Genomic DNA, 19,617 nt, shown 5'->3' on the forward strand with positions numbered 1-19,617 from the left:
GAGAGAAGGTGCCATGAAATCCCCCTATGATGTGTAGACGGCTGTGAAGGTCTTGTGCTCAGTCTTGTTTTATCCTCCAGTATTATATGTGTTATACTTGTGTAATGAGAGCGGTGGAGATGGCAGGATTAGAGCTGATCATAGATGGGACTTCTCCATCTGTCTGTGACTTTTACAATATTTGTTTCAGGGTGAAGATCTGACCCTTATTAATACTACAGAGACATATGTGAGGGGTGATGAGCAGTTTAAAGAGGAGATTCCTACGTACGACTACCCAGGCGAGTAGTGACCACTAAATGTAGAGAAGTCACAGATTCTCAGAATGGTTTCTTTATATTTGGCATAACTATGTCTAGTTAAAGTCGAAAGATGGGCACATCAAATCAGTGCATGGTGTGATTGCTCCTAGAGTTATCCACAAGAACACGATCTCTAACAAAGTCCAGCAAGTTTAATAACACATAAACCGCTCTTGAGGAACATGATACAAACCCTATTCTGGCTTCAAGGAGCATAAACACGATTTTACAATCCGATTCACTTGCGGTATGCCCGCACAGGTTTGGATACAACTTCTTGATATAAGTATCCACATGGAGTTCTCAGCAGCCTCCCCACACTGCCCCAGTAAGGACAAGCAAATTCTCGCTCTCTCTGAGGTTTTTTCCAAAGACTTAACAACTTCCACACACTGACCATGTGTCAAATAAACAGACACCATTTTAATACATGAGACACACCAATGGGTGGAGGTATGTGAATAGACAGACCCGCCCTAATAAGTCTCGTAGTGCTACAGGTACCAGAGTCACCATCTTACCTCCTCCCTCTGCATAAAGTTATGGGGCTTGGCACCTTTCAGTACCTGACCACAGAGTCTTCGCTGTTGACTGAGACATAGTTTGTTCACCAAACCCTTTTTAGTAACTGATGCAATGTCCAGTTCAATCATTCCATCAAATAAGTACCTTTGTCAGACCTACCCCTCTGTCACTGCCTAGTGAGATTCACATAGCTCAATGTGTAATTTGGTTCTCGGCTCTTTCCACTTCCAGACAGAAGATGCAAAACGTTTATCAGATGGATCACACTTCTCTTTCTCTGGGACCCGTCCTGAAGAGGTCGTCAATTCATACCAACTTGAGGAAGTTGTTCATTTATTAGTCTTTCCTGTCTTAACTGGTCTACTTCTTCGAGGTGTGCAATATGATATTCTAGAAGAAGCCATACATATCCAATACTTTCCCTCATTCCTGCAATGAGAAGTGGAACCATACCATCTCCATGGGGTATTTTGGCTTTATTACAACTTTCAGTTTTCAATCTCACAACTCTGGCTTTATCCATAAACTCCAGGATGAGTTTTCCATTCTTACCAATAATGTTCCTGACAATATTCCTGGGCACCTGGATGAAATCTTCCACAAATTCCAATCAACTATGATGTCTCTTGACGGGTTCCGCACTCTATAAATTTGAAACGTTCCCGTATCTTCTTTGAATTTTTATAACTGTATCACCTGGAATTTGTCCAGTTTGCTGAACTTTATTTCCGAGTGTACACATTGAGAGCCCGATTAAATCTTTTATAACTACCATGTCTTCCCGACACACTGTGATCAGCTGCTTTGTACGCTCTAAGTATTTAGCTGCTACTTCATTCATAGACCGTATACTTAAACGATTACCCTCTGAGGCAGAGTACACTTCACACACTTGTACGACTTCCATAAGTTTTCCATGTACCGTGTCACTGGCACAGGCTTCTCTTGGGCCTTCGGGAACAGCTTTAGTTTGAAAAAAAAAATGTTTTGTTCTTACTTTTTTTTTTTTTTTTACTTTTACAATCAAATAAATACAAAGGAAAGTAAAATAACAGAGGGAGGAAAAAGGATGAGGAAAGGGGAGGATGAGGGCCTTAGTGTTGTCTTTGAAATAAATAAGTCATGTACCACTCCTTTGCACACTGTGTGCAGACTTATTAGGCAAATGAGTATTTTGATCACATGGTACTTTTTATACGTGTTGTCCTACTCCAAGCTGTATAGGCTTGAGAGCCAACTACCAATTAAGTAAATCAGGAGATGTGCATTTCTGTAATGAGGAGGGGTGCGGTGTAATGACATCAACACCCTATATAAGGTGTGCTTAATTATTAGGCAACTTCCTTTCCTTTAGCAAAATGGGTCAGAAGAGAGATTTGACAGTCTCTGAAAAGTCCAAAATTGTGAGCTATCTTGCAAAGGGATGCAGCAGTCTTGAAATTGCCAAACTTTTGAAGCATGATCACCGAACAATCAAGCGTTTCATGGCAAATACCCAACAGGGTCGCAAGAAGCGTGTTGGGCAAAAACGTAGCAAAATAACTGCCCATGAGTTGAGGAAAATCAAGCGTGAAGCTGCCAAGATGCCATTTGCCACCTGTTTAGCCATATTTCAGAGCTGCAACGTTACTGAAGTATCAAAAAGCACAAGGTGTGTAATACTCATTGTGAGGTAAATCCGGAGATATGACGATAAATCATGATATTCAAGTATGTCAGGAAGCCCTCTCCTGGTGTCACCCCCCCTTTCCTTCACACAACTGGTTTAGCAACAAATCCCATGGCCATCTCCTGTGATATGGAGATGAGGTGGTGTGGGAACAATGGACACAGGATGACTCCCTGCCGTCACCCTGTAACAAGAGTTGTATCTCATTAGCAAGGCTATGGAAATAGCCAGACAGAACGACTCCAGTAAAAAATGGTTCATATCTCGCAAGCCATATTTCCGATAAATATGGCAACCATAAAAATGGTGTCTCCGCATGCGGACGATGCCGGCACACCCTTTTTATGGGAGCAGGACATTGGGAAATGCCCCAGGCGTGATATCAGCCAATGGGGAACTGGCAGACAGGTCATGAGTCCCCTCGTTCTGTAGCTAAATTCATAACTGTCACAATGAGAGCATTGGCGTCCGCCTACGACGCTCCCAGGCCAAGTTATGGCCATATTCCATGTTGTGGATTTTGTCCATAACTCCAGCCAGGGGTGGAGCAGTGCTCCCTCTGAGGTCACTAAGGTAGGAGGGGACCTGGACTTGCCCAGGTTGATAACCCTACTTCGGCCATTTTCCAGTGTTCTTTTCGCTGGGGGCACGTGTAGGAAACATCTGTGGGAAGGATCCTAGAAACCTGGGTACAGCGCCCCCCTGTGGCCAGACGCAACAAGGTAACTGCTGGAACTGTGTATGCCTGTTTGTAACCCATGCTTTGATTGTAACTGTACTCTGACATATGTATATTCTGTAGATTCCCTATTGTATATATTGTAGTTTCTAGTGTGGCTTTAGGCTGATTAAATTATATAATTAATCTTGGGCTGTTCTGTTATCTCGATCTTGAATCCCACGTCTGTGTGTTCGGCTAATAGTTACCGTGAAGCGGTTGGTGGCAGCGAGTTGTGCCAAGGATTATTGTGGGGAGGCCAGTGAGATTCGGGGAGATTTTATATATTCCGCCCGCGGAGGTCGGGGGAATATATACCCTACTCTCACCGGGGACCCTTCAATAATCGGCATAAGTAGTATAGCGGCCTCCTTGCTTATTGTCGGGCAATTCCATAATTGGCCTGACTATAAGAGGGGCGCTAGAGAGCGCGTCACGTGCTCTGTCTGTCGGTCGGGAGGTATAAAGGAGGGGTGACCCCCACTTGTTACCCCCGATTGTGACGTACTGGTAGCCAGCGCGGGGGATTTCTGAGTGACCCCCCCGGTGGTTTGTGACATATTGGTGGCATAGCGGTGGGATCGAGATAATAGTGTGTGTGAGTGTGAGACCCATACTCCCAGACACTAAAGACTGCCTGCAGCAGCTGTGGCTGCTGGGGTCTTCAGACTAGCTCAACACTAGAGTGTCAGAGTGCAGATACTGTAAGGTGTGTGGAGGCATCAGGTGTCAGTTCTGTGTCAGTGACCAAAAGTCTGCAAGAATGGCTGATGGCACCAGGAGCAGAGCTAGGCAACTGGCCAATGCTAAAGCAGGAGCCGAAGAGAGGGAGGACGGTGCTGTGGACAGTAATGAGGAGGTTGCCCACGAGTCCTCCAGGAGCTCGACGCCAGAAAACAGCTCTGCAGAGGACATTGCACAACCTGGCACTGCTGGACAAGATGAGGAGCAGCTCACCCAAGGGTCCTCAACGAGCCAGATGCCAGCCCTCCGCTCTGCAATGGACAGTGAAGCACCAGGCTCCGCAGCGGGCCGCAGATCACCACGTGCCATTCCACCGAGCCTGGGAGGCTCGGATAGCCTTCTTCAAATGGCTATGGCCCTTCTCCAGGCTGGAGACCAGGAGGGCTACAAGGAACTCCTGGCAGAGCGCAGGGCAGAGCGGCAGGCAGCGCGTGAAGAGCGCCAGGCAGAGCGTGAGGCTGCGGAGCGACGGCAACAGGCAGACCGTGACCACCAGCTGCAGCTAGCTCAGCTCCGGCCCTCATCAGCCACACGTGACCTTCAAGACACCAAACTTCCAAAGGTCCGTGTTGAGGACTTCCCAGTGCTGGAGAAGGATGGAGACTTGGACTCTTTCTTGACTGCTTTTGAACGGACTTGCTTGCAGCACCATCTGGACAAGGAGCAGTGGGCCAAATACCTGACCCCCCGTTTAAGGGGTAAGGCCCTGGATATCCTTGGGGACTTGCCTGCTGAGGCAGATCAGGGCTACGACACCATCAAGCGGGCCCTGATCCAACAGTACAACCTCACCCCAGAGTCCTACCGCAAGAAGTTCCGGAGCCTACAGAAGGGACCAAAGGACTCCTGGGCTGACCACAGGCGGGCACTTGCCCGAGCTGCCGACCACTGGACCCAAGGCCTGCAACTTTCCACCGGACCGGAGATCCTGGACTTGTTCATCACGGAGCAACTCTTGTGGAACTGCCCTGAGGATCTCCGCCAGTTCATCCGAGACCAGAAGCCAAAGGGGTCCACGGCTACAGCTGCCCTGGCCGATGACTACACCAACAATCGGGCTCCTGAAGCCAGGAGAGCAGCCACCAGCAGCACCTGGAGAGGGGGTAAGATGAATTCTGCGACTGCCCCACCTGCCCCTAGACTGCAGGGGGTGTCCCCCTCAACTCCCCTCTCCAGGCCCGTGGCAGAACCAAGACGGTGCCACCAGTGCAACCTACCTGGACACTTCAAGGCCATGTGCCCTCAGCGTCCCAAGGCCCCGGCTCCGTCCCCGTCCCAAGGGCCGCCCAAGGTGTATTGTGTGGGTGGGGGTGGTGGTAGGTCCCTGGACAGCTTCCAACCTGTCACCGTCGGCCGGTCTGTGACCATAGGACTGCGAGACAGCGCCTCGGAGGTGACTCTGGTGCGGCCTGAGATGGTGTCCCCCCAAGACTTGATCCCTGGAAAAACCCTCGCTGTCTCCGGGATTGGAGGCACTGACCCGGCGCTGCCTGTTGCTGACATTTATGTGGACTGGGGCGCAGGGCGGGGGGTGAGGGAGGTGGGGGTAACTGATCGGATCCCTGCAAACGTGCTACTTGGGACAGATTTGGGGCAGATAACCTCCCAGTTTGGGCCCCCCCCAAGGGCTGAACCTTCAGCCAGTACTGACATGACTCCTGACAATGTTAATGTGTTATCTATGAATGATGTAAGGGAGGAGGGAGTGAACTCTGATATTTCTGCTTGCACAGACACCATAGACACACACGCAGCTGCAGCTGTGACAGGAGGGGAGGGGGTCAGAGAAAGGTGTGACAATGCCTCTACAAGTAACCAGCCTGTGAGCTGGGATCTGTTGCCCTCTGCAGGGATAAGCAGAGAGCAGGGTGCTGCAGGGGGAGGACCAGTGTGTGGGGTGGGGGCTACCACAGCAAATGTGGGGTCCCCAGAGATTTCACAGCGGGGTTCTGTTGCTGCAGGAGGGGAACAGGCAGGTGAGATTGGGGCCGGTCCAGGAGCAGAAGTGCTCCCAGGTAAGATCTCGGTGCATGGTTCCCCCACAACCGGGGTGTCAGGAAGCCAGGTAGGTCTGCCTGAACCGGCGACTTGGTCAGGAACGGAGGAGGAGCAGGCACGACCCACGGTCGCAGCGGCTGTGGCCGCTGTCACCCGCAGTGGGAGTGCTGGAAGCCAAGGGGCCTCCCGGAGGTCCGATAGCTCTTCCCCTTCTGACCAAGTGGCAGCCGAGTCAGGTGGAGGCCAGGACACAGGTCCCGGGGTACTGACTGAAGATGTGACAGTCTCGTCGATTCTGGCCACATCTAGTCAGGGGTTTCAGGCAGCGTTAGAAGCTGACGACAGCCTGAAAGCTCTTAAGGAGCAGGCGGCACAGCCTCCCTCGGACTCGGACCCGGAGCGAGTGGTCTGGGACCAAGGACGGCTGTACCGGGCCACGGTCCAGCAGGGTTCACCGGAGGCGTGGCCCAGGGACCGACAGTTGGTGGTACCCTATCCGTTCCGGACGGAGTTGTTGCGGATCGCACATGAGATTCCGATGGCCGGACACCTAGGGATCGCTAAGACCAAGGCCAGGTTAAACCAGCATTTCTACTGGCCAAAAATGGGGGCCGATGTGGCTGCCTACTGCCGTTCGTGTGAAACCTGTCAGAGAGTGGGGAAGGCGGGGCCACGCCCCAAAGCCCCACTGGTATCTCTGCCAATCATCGATGAGCCTTTCAGGAGGGTGGCTGTGGATCTGGTCGGCCCGCTGGCCATCCCCAGCAGCTCCGGGAAACGCTTCATACTGACGGTAGTGGACTATGCCACCCGGTACCCAGAAGCAGTGGCCTTGTCGTCCATTCGGGCTGACAAGGTGGCCACCGCATTGCTGGAGATTTTCTCCCGAGTGGGTTTTCCCCAGGAAATGCTCACTGACCGGGGGACCCAATTCATGTCCCAGCTGATGGAGGCCCTCTGTAAGCAAGTCCAGGTGCGACATCTGGTGGCCAGCCCGTACCATCCACAGACTAATGGCCTGTGCGAGCGGTTCAATGGCACCTTAAAGCAGATGCTTAAGATGTTGGTCGACTCCCATGGGCGTGACTGGGAGCGGTATCTCCCACACCTGTTATTTGCTTACCGGGAGGTTCCACAGGCCTCAACAGGATTCTCACCGTTTGAGCTCCTGTACGGGCGACGTGTGCGGGGCCCCCTGGCTCTGGTGAAAGAGGCTTGGGAAGGGGATTTGGCCACCCCTGGAGTGTCGGTTATCGAGTATGTCATGCGCTTCCGGGACAAAATGCAGGCCTTGACGCAACTGGTACACGACAATATGGCTCAAGCCCAGGCCGATCAGAAGCGTTGGTACGACCAGAACGCTTGTGAGAGGACCTACCAAGTGGGTCAAAAGGTGTGGGTACTGGTCCCCGTACCACAGGACAAGCTTCAGGCAGCCTGGGAAGGCCCATACCTCGTGTACCAGCAGCTCAACCCTGTAACGTACCTGGTCACCCTGGACCCTGCCCGTGGAAGGCGGAAGCCCTTCCATGTGAACATGATGAAGGCACATCATGAGCGGGAGGCATGTGCGCTCCCCGTGTGCAACCTGCCCGAGGAGGGAGAAGCGGAAACCCTCTTGGATATGCTAGCCCAGGTTAGGGCAGGCGGATCCATTGAGGATGTGGAGGTTGGCCACCAGCTCTTGGAAGACCAACGGTCCCAGCTGTGGGCCACCCTCCTCCCCTTCCGGGGGTTGTTTACCAACCAGCCCGGAAGGACTGACTTGGCTGTCCATCACGTGGACACTGGGGATCATCCCCCGATCCGGCGTTCAGCATATCGGGTCTCCCTGGAGGTGCAGCAACACATGCGCCAGGAGATTGACGAGATGCTGAAGCTGGGGGTGATCCAGGCATCCAACAGCGCTTGGGCCTCGCCTGTAGTCCTCGTCCCTAAGAAGGACCGAACCACTCGGTTCTGCGTGGACTACAGGGGGCTCAATGCGGTCACGGTCGCCGATGCGTACCCAATGCCACGCATCGATGACCTGCTCGATCAGTTGGCCGGGGCTCAGTACCTGACCATCATGGATCTGAGCCGGGGATATTGGCAGATCCCCCTGACTCGCAAGGCCAGGGAACGCTCTGCCTTTATTACCCCATTTGGACTATACGAGTCCACGGTGATGCCATTCGGGATGAGGAATGCCCCTGCCACTTTCCAGCGGATGGTCAACACCCCTGCTCAAGGGACTTGAAGGGTACGCGGCCGCGTACCTAGATGACATTGCCGTCTTCAGTCCCACCTGGGAGGACCACCTAGAGCATCTAGCACAGGTGCTCAGGCGGATCCACCGGGCAGGTTTGACCATCAAGCCGGGAAAGTGTCAGCTGGCCATGAGCGAGGTCCAGTACCTCGGTCACCGGGTAGGTGGGAGAACACTGAAGCCCGAGCCTGAGAAAGTGGAAGCCATCGCATCCTGGCCCACCCCCAGGACCAAGAAGCAGGTGATGTTCTTCTTGGGGACCGCTGGGTACTATAGGAGGTTTGTTCCATGCTATAGTAGCCTGGCAAAGCCCTTGACGGACCTCACCAAGAAGAAGCTGCCCTCTGCAGTCGATTGGACAATGGACTGCGAGACAGCCTTCCGGGCCCTAAAGGACGCCCTGTCCAGCCCGCCCGTGCTACAGGCAGCCGACTTCACGCGGCCGTTTGTAGTACAGACCGACGCCAGTGACTTCGGCCTCGGTGCGGTGCTCAGCCAGGTGGACTCTGCGAGCCAAGAGCACCCAGTCTTGTACCTGAGCAGGAAGCTGTTACCAAGGGAAGTTGCCTATTCCACGATGGAGAAGGAGTGCCTGGCCATAGTGTGGGCCCTGCAGCGTCTGCAACCCTATCTATACGGGCGCCACTTCATCGTGGAGACGGACCACAATCCCCTCAGCTGGTTGCACACCGTCTCTGGGACGAATGGGCGATTGTTGCGATGGAGCCTTGCGCTCCAGCAATACAACTTCACCATTCGCCACAAAAGGGGCCGTGACCACGGTAACGCAGACGGGCTGTCCCGACAAGGAGAGGTCGCGGACGGGCGCACGGGGGAACACCGGAGTGTGCTGCCCCCTAGCGCCCTCAAAAGGGGGGAGGTGTGAGGTAAATCCGGAGATATGACGATAAATCATGATATTCAAGTATGTCAGGAAGCCCTCTCCTGGTGTCACCCCCCCTTTCCTTCACACAACTGGTTTAGCAACAAATCCCATGGCCATCTCCTGTGATATGGAGATGAGGTGGTGTGGGAACAATGGACACAGGATGACTCCCTGCCGTCACCCTGTAACAAGAGTTGTATCTCATTAGCAAGGCTATGGAAATAGCCAGACAGAACGACTCCAGTAAAAAATGGTTCATATCTCGCAAGCCATATTTCCGATAAATATGGCAACCATAAAAATGGTGTCTCCGCATGCGGACGATGCCGGCACACCCTTTTTATGGGAGCAGGACATTGGGAAATGCCCCAGGCGTGATATCAGCCAATGGGGAACTGGCAGACAGGTCATGAGTCCCCTCGTTCTGTAGCTAAATTCATAACTGTCACAATGAGAGCATTGGCGTCCGCCTACGACGCTCCCAGGCCAAGTTATGGCCATATTCCATGTTGTGGATTTTGTCCATAACTCCAGCCAGGGGTGGAGCAGTGCTCCCTCTGAGGTCACTAAGGTAGGAGGGGACCTGGACTTGCCCAGGTTGATAACCCTACTTCGGCCATTTTCCAGTGTTCTTTTCGCTGGGGGCACGTGTAGGAAACATCTGTGGGAAGGATCCTAGAAACCTGGGTACAGCGCCCCCCTGTGGCCAGACGCAACAAGGTAACTGCTGGAACTGTGTATGCCTGTTTGTAACCCATGCTTTGATTGTAACTGTACTCTGACATATGTATATTCTGTAGATTCCCTATTGTATATATTGTAGTTTCTAGTGTGGCTTTAGGCTGATTAAATTATATAATTAATCTTGGGCTGTTCTGTTATCTCGATCTTGAATCCCACGTCTGTGTGTTCGGCTAATAGTTACCGTGAAGCGGTTGGTGGCAGCGAGTTGTGCCAAGGATTATTGTGGGGAGGCCAGTGAGATTCGGGGAGATTTTATATATTCCGCCCGCGGAGGTCGGGGGAATATATACCCTACTCTCACCGGGGACCCTTCAATAATCGGCATAAGTAGTATAGCGGCCTCCTTGCTTATTGTCGGGCAATTCCATAATTGGCCTGACTATAAGAGGGGCGCTAGAGAGCGCGTCACGTGCTCTGTCTGTCGGTCGGGAGGTATAAAGGAGGGGTGACCCCCACTTGTTACCCCCGATTGTGACGTACTGGTAGCCAGCGCGGAGGATTTCTGAGTGACCCCCCCGGTGGTTTGTGACACTCATGGACATGGCCAAGGTAAGGAAGGCTGAAAAACCACCACCTCTGAACAAGAAACATAAGATAAAACGTCAAGACTGGGCCAAGAAATATCTTAAGAATAATTTTTCAAAGGTTTTATGGACTGATGAAATGAAAGTGACTCTTGATGGGCCAGATGGATGGGCCAGAGGCTGGATCAGTAAAGGGCAGAGAGCTCAACTCTGACTCAGACGCCAGCCAGGTGGAGGTGTGGTACTGGTATGGGCTGATATCATCAAAGTTGAACTTGTGGGACCTTTTCGGGTTGAGGATGGAGTGAAGCTCAACTCCCTGACCTACTGCCAGTTTCCGGAAGACAACTTCTTCAAGCACTGCTACAGGAACAAGCCGGTATCATTCAAGAAAAACATGATTTTCATGCAGGACAATGCTCTATCACATGCATCCAACTACTCCACAGCGTGGCTGGCCAGTAAAGGTCTAAATGATGAAAAAATAATGACATGGTCCACTTCTTCACCTGATCTGAACCCCATAAAGAACCTATGGTCCCTCATAAAATGTAAGATCTACAAGGCGGGTAAGCAGTACACCTCTCGGAACAGTGTCTGAAGGCTGTGGTGGCTGGTGCACGCAATGTTGATCGTAAACAGATCAAGCAACTGACAGAATCTATGGATGGTAGGCTGTTGAGTGTCATCAGAAAGAACAGATCAACTTTGCGGCATTTGGCTGAATCTGGGCTGAAAGTATATCCCGGTACACTTCAGAATTCATCCGGCTACTCTTGTCTGCTGTTATGTCATCAATAAACACAAGTGACCCAGTGCCATTGAAAGCCATGCATGCCCATGCCATCACGTTGCCTCCACCATGTTTTACAGAGGATGTGGTGTGCCTTGGATCATGTGCCGTTCCCTTTCTTCTCCAAACTTTTTTCTTCCCATCATTCTGGTACAGGTTGATCTTCGTCTCATCTGTCCATAGAATACTTTTCCAGAACTGAGCTGGCTTCATGAGGTGTTTTTCAGCAAATTTAACTCTGGCCTGTCTATTTTTGGAATTGATGAATGGTTTGCATCTAGATGTGAACCCTTTGTATTTACTTTCATGGAGTCTTCTCTTTACTGTTGACTTAGAGACAGATACACCTACTTCACTGAGAGTGTTCTGGACTTCAGTTGATGTTGTGAACAGGTTCTTCTTCACCAAAGAAAGTATGCGGCGATCATCCACCACTGTTGTCATCCGTGGACGCCCAGGCCTTTTTGAGTTCCCAAGCTCACCAGTCAATTCCTTTTTTCTCAGAATGTACCCGACTGTTGATTTTGCTACTCCAAGCATGTCTGCTATCTCTTTGATGGATTTTTTCTTTTTTTTCAGCCTCAGGATGTTCTGCTTCACCTCAATTGAGAGTTCCTTAGACCGCATGTTGTCTGGTCACAGCAACAGCTTCCAAATGCAAAACTACACACCTGTAATCAACCCCAGACCTTTTAACTACTTCATTGATTACAGGTTAACGAGGGAGACACCTTCAGAGTTAATTGCAGCCCTTAGAGTCCCTTGTCCAATTACTTTTGGTCCCTTGAAAAAGAGGAGGCTATGCATTACAGAGCTATGATTCCTAAACCCTTTCTCCGATTTGGATGTGAAAACTCTCATATTGCAGCTGGGAGTGTGCACTTTCAGCCCATATTATATATATAATTGTATTTCTGAACATGTTTTTGTAAACAGCTAAAATAACAAAACTTGTGTCACTGTCCAAATATTTCTGGACCTAACTGTATGTTGGTTAGGCACGACTTATCTTTTATGAATCCATGCTGGTTGTCAGTTATTAATTATTCTCTCTAATATATTGTTTCATGTCATCTCTTAGATTGCAATAAAAAACCTTACACACCATGTCAGACTTACCGGACATTAGTTGCCTTGATCCACCCTCATTCCTTTCTTAAATATTTTTAACAGCTCAGCAATCCTCCAATTCTAAAGGTACCAACCTTGTTACATGAGAATCTAAGAAGAAAATATACAGCTGTCTGTCAGTTACTGAGCTCAATTCCTTCAATATCCGAGGGTGAATGCCATGTAATCCGGAGCACTTGTCAATTTTTAATTTACCCAGTCGTAGGCGTACTTCTTCTTGTGTTAAATTTGTTATATCAGGGGGGACTTTAATTTGTGCCTTGTTGAATGATCCCTGGAACAGTGAATTCCTTGGTGAACACCGATAAAAAAATGCCTGTTTAATATCTCAGCCTTTTCTTTGTTCTCTATAATTAACCTGCTATAACTTTTATGGGGCTGATACTATCCTTTTTTTTTCCTTTTGACATTGATGCATTTATAAAAAAAAAAGGGGGTTTATTTTAATGTTAATGGAAATTTATGTTTCATTTGCTAATTTTGTTGCTTGATTTCTTTTTTGATTTTTCTTGATTTCCTATTGAGAAATGTATACCCCTGAAATGCTATTTCTGTATTCTCAGCCTTCAAGATTTTAAATGCCCTTTGTTTTTGTTTTATTATACTTTGACCTGTCTTATTTATCTATAATTATTTATTTTTCTTCCTGGACATTTTATTACCAGAGGGTATAAGTTTTTTACAGGACTCTAGCAGTATATCCTTAAACTTATCCCATTTATGTTCGATATCCCCAGTTACCATGACATTATCCCAATCTACACGATTAAGCTCTCCCCTTTATTTGTTGAAATTAGCTTTCCTACAATTCCAAGTTTTAGTATTTCCCCTTTCAAATGTTCTACTGAATATTACATTGAAAATTACCATATTATGGTCACTACTGCCCAAGTGCTCCCAGACCTGTCAAGTGCTCCTGGACCTTTAGATCTGAAATTATATCTGGTCTATTTGACAGGACCAAATTCAGCAAATTATCTCCCCTGGTTGGTTCATCTACCATCTGAGAGATGTAATTGTCTTGAATTGTAGATAAGAACCTTCAGCTTTCAGCACAACCCGAAGATTCTATTTCCCACTAAAAACTAGTGTGACAGTTTTATATATCGGGTTGTTCAGGACGTTTTTATATCAAGTATACTCTTTGTTTATTTTTTTACATAAATATATGTATTTGTTGCATAATATTTTTTTCATTTTTTGTTCTTTATTTTCTCTTTTTTTTTTTTTAAAACATTTTTTACATTTTTAACCTATTGAAACTTTTTTATTTAGTCCCTATAAGGGATATTAACTTTTATTACTCTGATCGCTGGTATAATGTATTGCAGCACTAGCATTGCAATTTATTATACCGGTCAGTGATACGCTGACAGAAGCCTCTTAGACAATGCTCCTGGTATAGTTTAACAGGCTTGCCGTATCTGGCTAATCTAGAGGTTGTCTTCGAGATGTAAGGTTGCAATGACAACAATCAAGCCATCGTGAACCTCTATCCGACTATGATGTATAGGTACGTCAAATGTCGTGAAGTGGGTAAAGGAAATGATGCAAGGTTTTCTAAATATTTTAAAAATATAAAAAAAACCAATTTTGTGAAAATTGTGACCTGAATTTCTGCTACTAAAAAATGTTTATTCTTAGCAGATGACTATGCTTTGAACCAAGAAGGACATCAAATATCTTCAGATATTAAAGAAAGTGATCAAGGATTGACACAAGATACATATGAAGAGGCCGCTATTATCCCACATGAAATCTCTCGCTTTCAGAGTAAAGATCTATCATCTCATCCTATTCCGTTGATCTCATCTTCATCGCAAATTGTTACACAAAATGAAAAAGTTCATACAGCAACAAAACCATATTCATGTTCCGAGTGTGGGAAAAGCTTCCACTATGACTTCGATCTTATAAGACATCACCACATTCACAGAGTTGAGACGTTCTATTCATGTTCAGTATGTGGGAAATATTTTAAGCAGAAAGCAAATTTTGATCAGCATAAAATAATTCACCAAGGAGAGAAGCCATTTTCATGTTCAGAATGTGGGGAATGTTTTAAGCAGAAAGCACATTTTGACCAGCATAAAAAAATTCACCAAGGTGAGAAGCCATATTCATGTTCAGAATGTGGGGAATGTTTTAAATATAAATCACATCTTGATAAACATCAGAGCGTTCACACAGATGAGAAACCATTTTCATGTTCACAGTGTGGTAAATCTTTTAAACGGAATGCAGGTTTAGTTATGCATCAAAGAATTCACACAGGAGAGAACCCATTTTCGTGTTCAGAATGTGGGAAATGTTTTAAATACAAATCAAATCTTGATAAACATCAGTGCATTCACACAGATGAGAAACCATTTTCATGTTCACAGTGTGGTAAATCTTTTAAACGGAATGCAGGTTTAGTTATGCATCAAAGAATTCACACAGGAGAGAAACCATTTTCATGTTCAGAATGTGGGAAATGTTTTGCCCAGAGATCAAGTCTTTCCAGACATCAAAGAATTCACACAGGAGAGAAACCATTTTCATGTTCAGAATGTGGGAAATGTTTTGCCCAGAAACCACATGTTAGTAAACATCAGAGATCACACAGAGGAGAAACCCTCTTGTTCTCATAAATCAGATATTAAAGAAGTTGTCCAGTACCAAAACTGTTTTTCTGTTGTTTTTTTTCTCATATATCTTGATAATATGTGCCTCTCCACACATCTATTATGTTATTGCAGCAATATTTTCTTTTATCATGCTCTAGCAGCACATCTTCATTGCTGGCTCCAGCTCTGATGAGTTAATTTCTCTCCTGACTTCCTGTGTTCAGTTACTACAACTTCCATGATCCTTTGCGGTGGCGGCAGCTTGTATCTCACACCCACTAAGAACTCCACCCAAACTCCTTCCCTGCCATCTTTCCTGTGTCTGCACCTGCTCCATCTTATTAAAGCACTGACTTCTACTCAGGAGAGAGAGATCACATCAGCTCCAAGCTCTGCACAACTGGGGAAGAAAGTGTCTTATCTTCTGCTTGTTCTGATATAGTTCATTGTGTGTGTGTATATATATTGTGGTAGAGCCACTCTCTCAGCAGTAGGGGATGTATGCAGGAACACCTCACGTGTCGATTTTCACCTGGTTTATTATCAGCAGTCACAATCCATTGACATGAGGAGAACACTTCTTCCTCCAGCTCAGGAAAATACAAAGCAAAATAGAAGACCATGAGTGTGTCCAGAGGCCTGGCTTTTACCTCTGGGACCACACCCCGAGGTGGAGATATGGTGAACAGCCATCCCACCCATCTCTTTAGCTGTCCACAACAAACCCGGTCCAGGTAATACAAATTAACCCTCTCAGCACCTAATCTGCTGGAGTACTACATCCGGGTTCACATTACTGATTGCAGAAGTCGCAGCGACACATATCTCCCCTCGTGCACATCACCAGTGATCACATCACATATTCCCCCCTCTGCCCAAAGCCAGGGGCATGAGCAGCATTAACCACTAAACAGGGGAGCCGTGACAGGGCATTGGCATTCCCATGTAACTTCCCAGGCCTGTGCTCTACCTGGAAGGCAAAGTCTTGGAGTGCTAGAAACCACCTGGTCACCCAAGCATTCTTTCCCTGTCTACTTCTCAACCATGTCAGTGGCGCATGATCAGACACTAGCTTGAATTTACGGCCTAGCTGATAGTATTTTAGAGAGTCCACTGCCCACCTAATAGCCAGGCATTCATTTTCCACAATGGCATAGTTTTTCTCACAAGAGGAGAGTTTCCTACTCCAGTAAAGCACTGGATGTTCCTCGCCATTTATTTCCTGCGACAGCACAGCTCCCAACCCGACCTCTGAAGCGTCAGTCTGAAGTACAAACTCCTTTGTAAAATCAGGTGCCACCAGGACTGGCTGCTGACACAGAGCAGACTTCAAGTCCTGGAACGCCACTTTCCCCAATCCGGGGTGAAGATCACAATATCATCCAGATAAGCTGCGGCGATGAGAAGCTAGGATCCTTTCCATGGCCCTCTGAAAGGTGGCTGGGGTTCCCTGCAATCCAAACGGCATCCTGGTGTACTGGAAACATCCGTCAGGTGTAGAGAAAGCAGTCTTCTCCTTGGTCGCTCGAGACTGGTATTTGCCAGTACCCTTTTTGTCAGGTCAAGGGTGGTAATATACCTGGCTGGGCCAAGCCTTTCAATGAGCTCATTGTCTCGAGGCATCGGATAAGCAATTTTGAGACTTCATTTAACTTGCGGTAGTCATTGCAAAATTACCATTCTCCATCCGGCTTTGGCACAAGAACGATAGGACTAGACCAGCCACTTCTTGATTCCTCAATCACGCCGAGGCTCAGCATCCTCTTCACCTCTTTTGAGATCACTTCTCGGCGGGCTTCGGGGATCCTGTATGGCTTCAGATGTACTCTCATGTGTGGTTCCGTCAGAACTTCATGTTCCACAACCTGTGCACACCCCGGCAATTCTGAAAAGAGATCTCGATTTTGATGAAGCAACTCCCGACACTGCTGCTTTTGGGCCCTTGACAGCGTCTCTGCTACTGTGATGTCCTCGATATCAGCGTCCACCTTGGCAGCTAGACACGGAGCTTCCACCGCTTCCCTATCTCGCCATGGCTTAATAAGATTAATATGGTACGCCTGGTAGGGCTTCCTTCTACCCAGTTGATGGATCTTATAATTCATCTCTCCCAGTTTCTCAACCACTTCATAGGGTCCCTGCCACTTAGCCAGAAATTTACTTTCCACAGTAGGGATCAACACCAGCACACGGTCACCAGGGCTGAACTGTCTCACCCTGGCAGAGCGATTATATACTCTCGCCTGTGCCTCTTGAGCCCGGAGAAGACTCTTTCACGATGGGTATCACCTCAGCCATCCTTTCTTGCATCTGGGCCACATGCTCAATGACACTCCTATGGGGGGTAACCTCTGCTTCCCAGGTTTCTTTGGCTATGTCAAGCAACCCTCGGGGATGTCGACCATCTAAAAGTTCAAAGGGAGAGAACCGGGTAGAGGCTCGTGGAACTTCCCTGATAGAAAAGAGCAAATATGGAAGCAGGCAATCACAATCTCGGCCATCCTTCTCCACGACCTTCTTAAGCAAGGACTTTAAGGTCTTATTGAATCTCTCCACAAGGCCGTCTGTCTGCGAGTGATAGACTGAAGTCTTCAGTTGTGTAATCCGCAGCACCTTACACAGTTCCCTCATGACTTTCGACATAAAGGGGGTCCCTTGGTCTGTCAGGATCTCCTTTGGCAGTCCGGTCCAAGAGAAGATATGGACCAACTCCCTGGCTATATTCTTAGAGGAACAATTTCTCAATGGCACTGCCTCAGGGTATTGAGTCGCAGAGTCCAGAACCACTAAGATATACTGGTGCCCTCTAGCGGATTTTACCAGGGGGCCCACAAGATCCATGGCAATACGGTCAAACGGGACCTCTATTATAGGTAATGGCACAAGGGGACTTTGAAAGTGTGAAACTGGTGCAGTTAGCTGGCAGGTGGGACAGGATCTACAATAATTAAGAATCTCTCGATGACACCCCGGCCAGTAGAACCTCTGAAGAATCCGCTCCCGTTTTTTATGTACCCCCAGGTGACCACCCAGGACATGAGAATGGGCCATGTCTAACACCCGGCGTCTATAAGGCCCTGGTACCAATAGTTGCTCAATTATCTCACCTCTCAACTGGGTAACCCAATATAACAATTCCCCATTTACTGCAAAGTGGGGGTATCTGGTGTCAGCCCCAGGCTCTTGAGAAACCCTGTTTATGACAGTCACATTTTCAAATGCCCCCTTTAGTGTCAGGTCCCTCATTTGCACAGTCCCAAAGTTCCCTTCGGAAACGGCCAACTCCGGCATGTCAACCTCCTGAGACTCTGCCTCGTCCTCATCGCCCACCAACACACGTAGGGGGAATTCATCCGTCTCCGACTGAAATGAAGTCTTATCATTGAGGTCTAACTGTCCTTTATCTGAGACACAGGGTTCCACCCCTTTACTCCACAACTCCCAGAACAAAGCAAAGTCTCGCTTTATTATTACTGGGTGCAACAGATTTTTTACCACTCCAACCTTATGAGACTCCGACCCACAAGTTGTTTTTTTTCTCAACTTTTTATTTTTTAAATTTTTTTATACAAATATAACAGTAATCACAGGTAAAAAATGAACATTACAAGTCACAGATATACAGAGTCATACATCATCACAGTGCCATCTCGGATCTTAGGGCCAGAAGCTTGGTACTATTCTACTATATAAGAGTGGGCAGGCTCTCTTACTGAAAATCCTAAAGTATCCTGCAAGCAGGAATTGCCCCCTCGGATACCAATCCATCCCCATTGGTCTATCCCAAAATCTCCCCGTACCTCCCATCATATCTGAAGATTATCCTCATGGGTATCCCAAGCACTCCATGTCAAATTAAACTGATCCACTGTATCATGAAGTTGTGCTGTCAATCGCTCCATGACTCTAACATCCTGAACTCTAGCATATAAATCTGAGACTGAGGGAGGGGCCACCCTTTTCCAAAATAGGGCTATTAAACTTTTAGCGGCCGTAAGGATATGTAGGGCAAGTTTTAGTTCCCACCTGCATAATGTTGATGGTAGAACATTTAGTAGATATGTCACCGGATCTCTGCTAATCTCTCTCTCTATCACCTCTCGCATCAGGGACTCCACCTCAATCCAGAAACCCCTGATCCATGGACACGTCCAGAAAATGTGATATAGGGAAGCTCCCCCACCCCACCACACCTCCAGCAACTATCTGGGAAGGTATGATTGAATTTAGGTAGGAGATCCGGGGTATGATACCATGTCATAAGGACTTTGATCTGATTCTCCTTATAGTGAGTATTCACAGAAGACCAAAATGCTCTAGTCCATACCACCGACCAGACTGATTCCGGTAAGGAATGGCCTATCCAACCCTCCCATCTCTTCATATATGAGTGTGGAACCGATCTCGGCAAGTTCCCATCATTCAATATGATGTAAATCGCAAGCCCCTAGTAGAACCCCGCTTAGAACAGAGAGTCTCAAACCCTGAGGGGCGAGCCTTTGCCTCTCCTCTCATAGTGTCTGAAAAATAATGAGCTATTTGCTGATACGAGAAATATAAGTGAAAGGGCAACCCGTGTTGGGAGCGCAGGTCTGTAAATGATTTCAATTTTAACGTGATTGGGTTCAATATATCCCGACAACAAAAAAGACCAGCTTTCGTCCATTGTACTGTCACCTCCAAGCTCATGCCCATCAGTGATGTGGGGGGTATACAGAAAGGGGGT

The 19,617-nt window shown here is 47.9% G+C and overlaps 1 protein-coding gene across 1 annotated transcript in view; it reads left to right on the top strand.

Annotated features, from left to right (window-relative positions):
* Window positions 1–19,617, top strand: part of LOC142313139 (uncharacterized) — a 165,098-nt gene that overhangs the window by 940 nt on the left and 144,541 nt on the right. The window contains exons 5-6 of the mRNA XM_075352126.1: window positions 191–281; window positions 13,930–14,905. Of these exons, the coding sequence (XP_075208241.1) occupies window positions 191–281; window positions 13,930–14,905 (1,067 nt within the window). The remainder of the gene's footprint in view (window positions 1–190; window positions 282–13,929; window positions 14,906–19,617) is intronic.

This window comes from Anomaloglossus baeobatrachus, chromosome 5 (genome assembly GCF_048569485.1).
Source record: "Anomaloglossus baeobatrachus isolate aAnoBae1 chromosome 5, aAnoBae1.hap1, whole genome shotgun sequence".
Lineage (NCBI taxonomy): Eukaryota > Metazoa > Chordata > Amphibia > Anura > Aromobatidae > Anomaloglossus > Anomaloglossus baeobatrachus.